Source organism: Austrofundulus limnaeus, unplaced genomic scaffold, assembly GCF_001266775.1.
Source record: "Austrofundulus limnaeus strain Quisiro unplaced genomic scaffold, Austrofundulus_limnaeus-1.0 Scaffold2929, whole genome shotgun sequence".
Taxonomy (NCBI): Eukaryota; Metazoa; Chordata; class Actinopteri; order Cyprinodontiformes; family Rivulidae; genus Austrofundulus; species Austrofundulus limnaeus.
Genome location: NW_013955331.1, coordinates 6,869 through 8,255, shown reverse-complemented (window position 1 = coordinate 8,255; position 1,387 = coordinate 6,869). Strand labels below are relative to the sequence as shown.

Below are 1,387 nucleotides of genomic sequence, written 5' to 3'. Positions count from 1 at the left end.
GGTCAGGGGTGGGCGGGGTCAGGGAGGAGGAGGGCGGGGCTCACTTTGTTCTGTGTCTCTGTCAGGGTGCTGCTCTTCAGGTGTAAACTGGGAGTCCTCCAGTACACGGTGGTCCGACCCGTCACCACGGTCATCGCTCTGTAAGTCCTGTTCTGATGACATGGTGACGACAGGTCCGTGCAAAAGTCTTCATCCGGTCTTGTATCTTGTTCAGTGACTGTTTGAGCCTTGTTACCGTTTCAGGGGATGTGCAGTTTACTGTGTGTGTCTGTAGTGAACGTGAAGCATGACTCAGCGTTTTTATGTCTGTTTCTGCAGCATCTGTCAGCTGTGTGGAGTTTACGATGAGGCTAACTTCAGCTTCAGGAGCGCCTGGTCCTACCTGGTGATAATCAACAACATCTCACAGCTGGTAAACAAACAAACAAACAAACAAACAAACATTACGTCACTGTTTGTTGTTTTGAGTCACTGTGGTGACCTGTCCACAGTTTGCCATGTACTGCCTGGTTCTGCTCTACCGGGCCCTGAGGGACGAGCTGAAACCCATCAGACCCGTGGGCAAGTTCCTCTGCGTCAAACTGGTGGTCTTCGTGTCGTTCTGGTAGGACCGGACCCCCGGGGCACTGGAAGTTCTGCTGCTGCAGTGAGTTCTATAGAGACATGACCCGCTGGGTTTCTGTACAGGCAGGCGGTCCTGATCGCTCTGCTGGTGAAGGTGGGAGTGATTTCAGACAGACACACCTGGGACTGGGACAGTGTGCAGGCAGTGGCTACTGGACTGCAGGTACACAACAACAACAACAACAACGACAACACAACAACAAACATGTTTATTAAGTCAGGAACATCAGTCAGATCTTTAACATTAATCAGCTTTTTGTTGTTTTGGAGCTTCTTTTTATTTATTTGTCTTTTTTTATTTGACGTATTTAATATTTTTTCTGATTAACAGGACTTCATCATCTGCATAGAGATGTTTCTGGCTGCTATCGCTCATCACTACACCTTCACCTACAAACCCTACGTCCAGGTACCTGTCTGTGTACCTGTCTGTCTGTCTGTGTACCTGTCTGTGTACCTGTCTGCCTACCTGTGTACCTGTCTGTGTACCTGTCTACCTACCTGTGTACCTGTCTGTGTACCTGTCTACCTACCTGTGTACCTGTCTGTGTACCTGTCTACCTACCTGTCTGTCTGTCTGTGTACCTGTCTGTGTACCTGTCTGTCTGTGTACCTGTCTGTCTGTGTACCTGTCTGTCTGTGTACCTGTCTGTGTACCTGTCTGTGTACCTGTTTACCTACCTGTCCGTCTGTCTGTGTACCTGTCTGTGTACCTGTCTGTCTGTGTACCTGTCTGTGTACCTGTCTGTGTACCTGTCTACCT

General features: G+C 49.2%; 1 protein-coding gene across 1 annotated transcript; it reads left to right on the top strand.

Moving 5' to 3' along the window:
- Positions 1 to 65: 65 nt before the first annotated feature.
- Positions 66 to 1,033, top strand: LOC106511566 (transmembrane protein 184C; the record flags this gene model as incomplete). Its single annotated transcript, XM_014000324.1, is given in 5 exon segments — positions 66 to 140; positions 319 to 412; positions 492 to 604; positions 688 to 787; positions 956 to 1,033. Coding segments are annotated over 5 exon segments (460 nt in total), but the record flags the coding sequence as incomplete, so codon positions are not given.
- Positions 1,034 to 1,387: the final 354 nt, after the last annotated feature.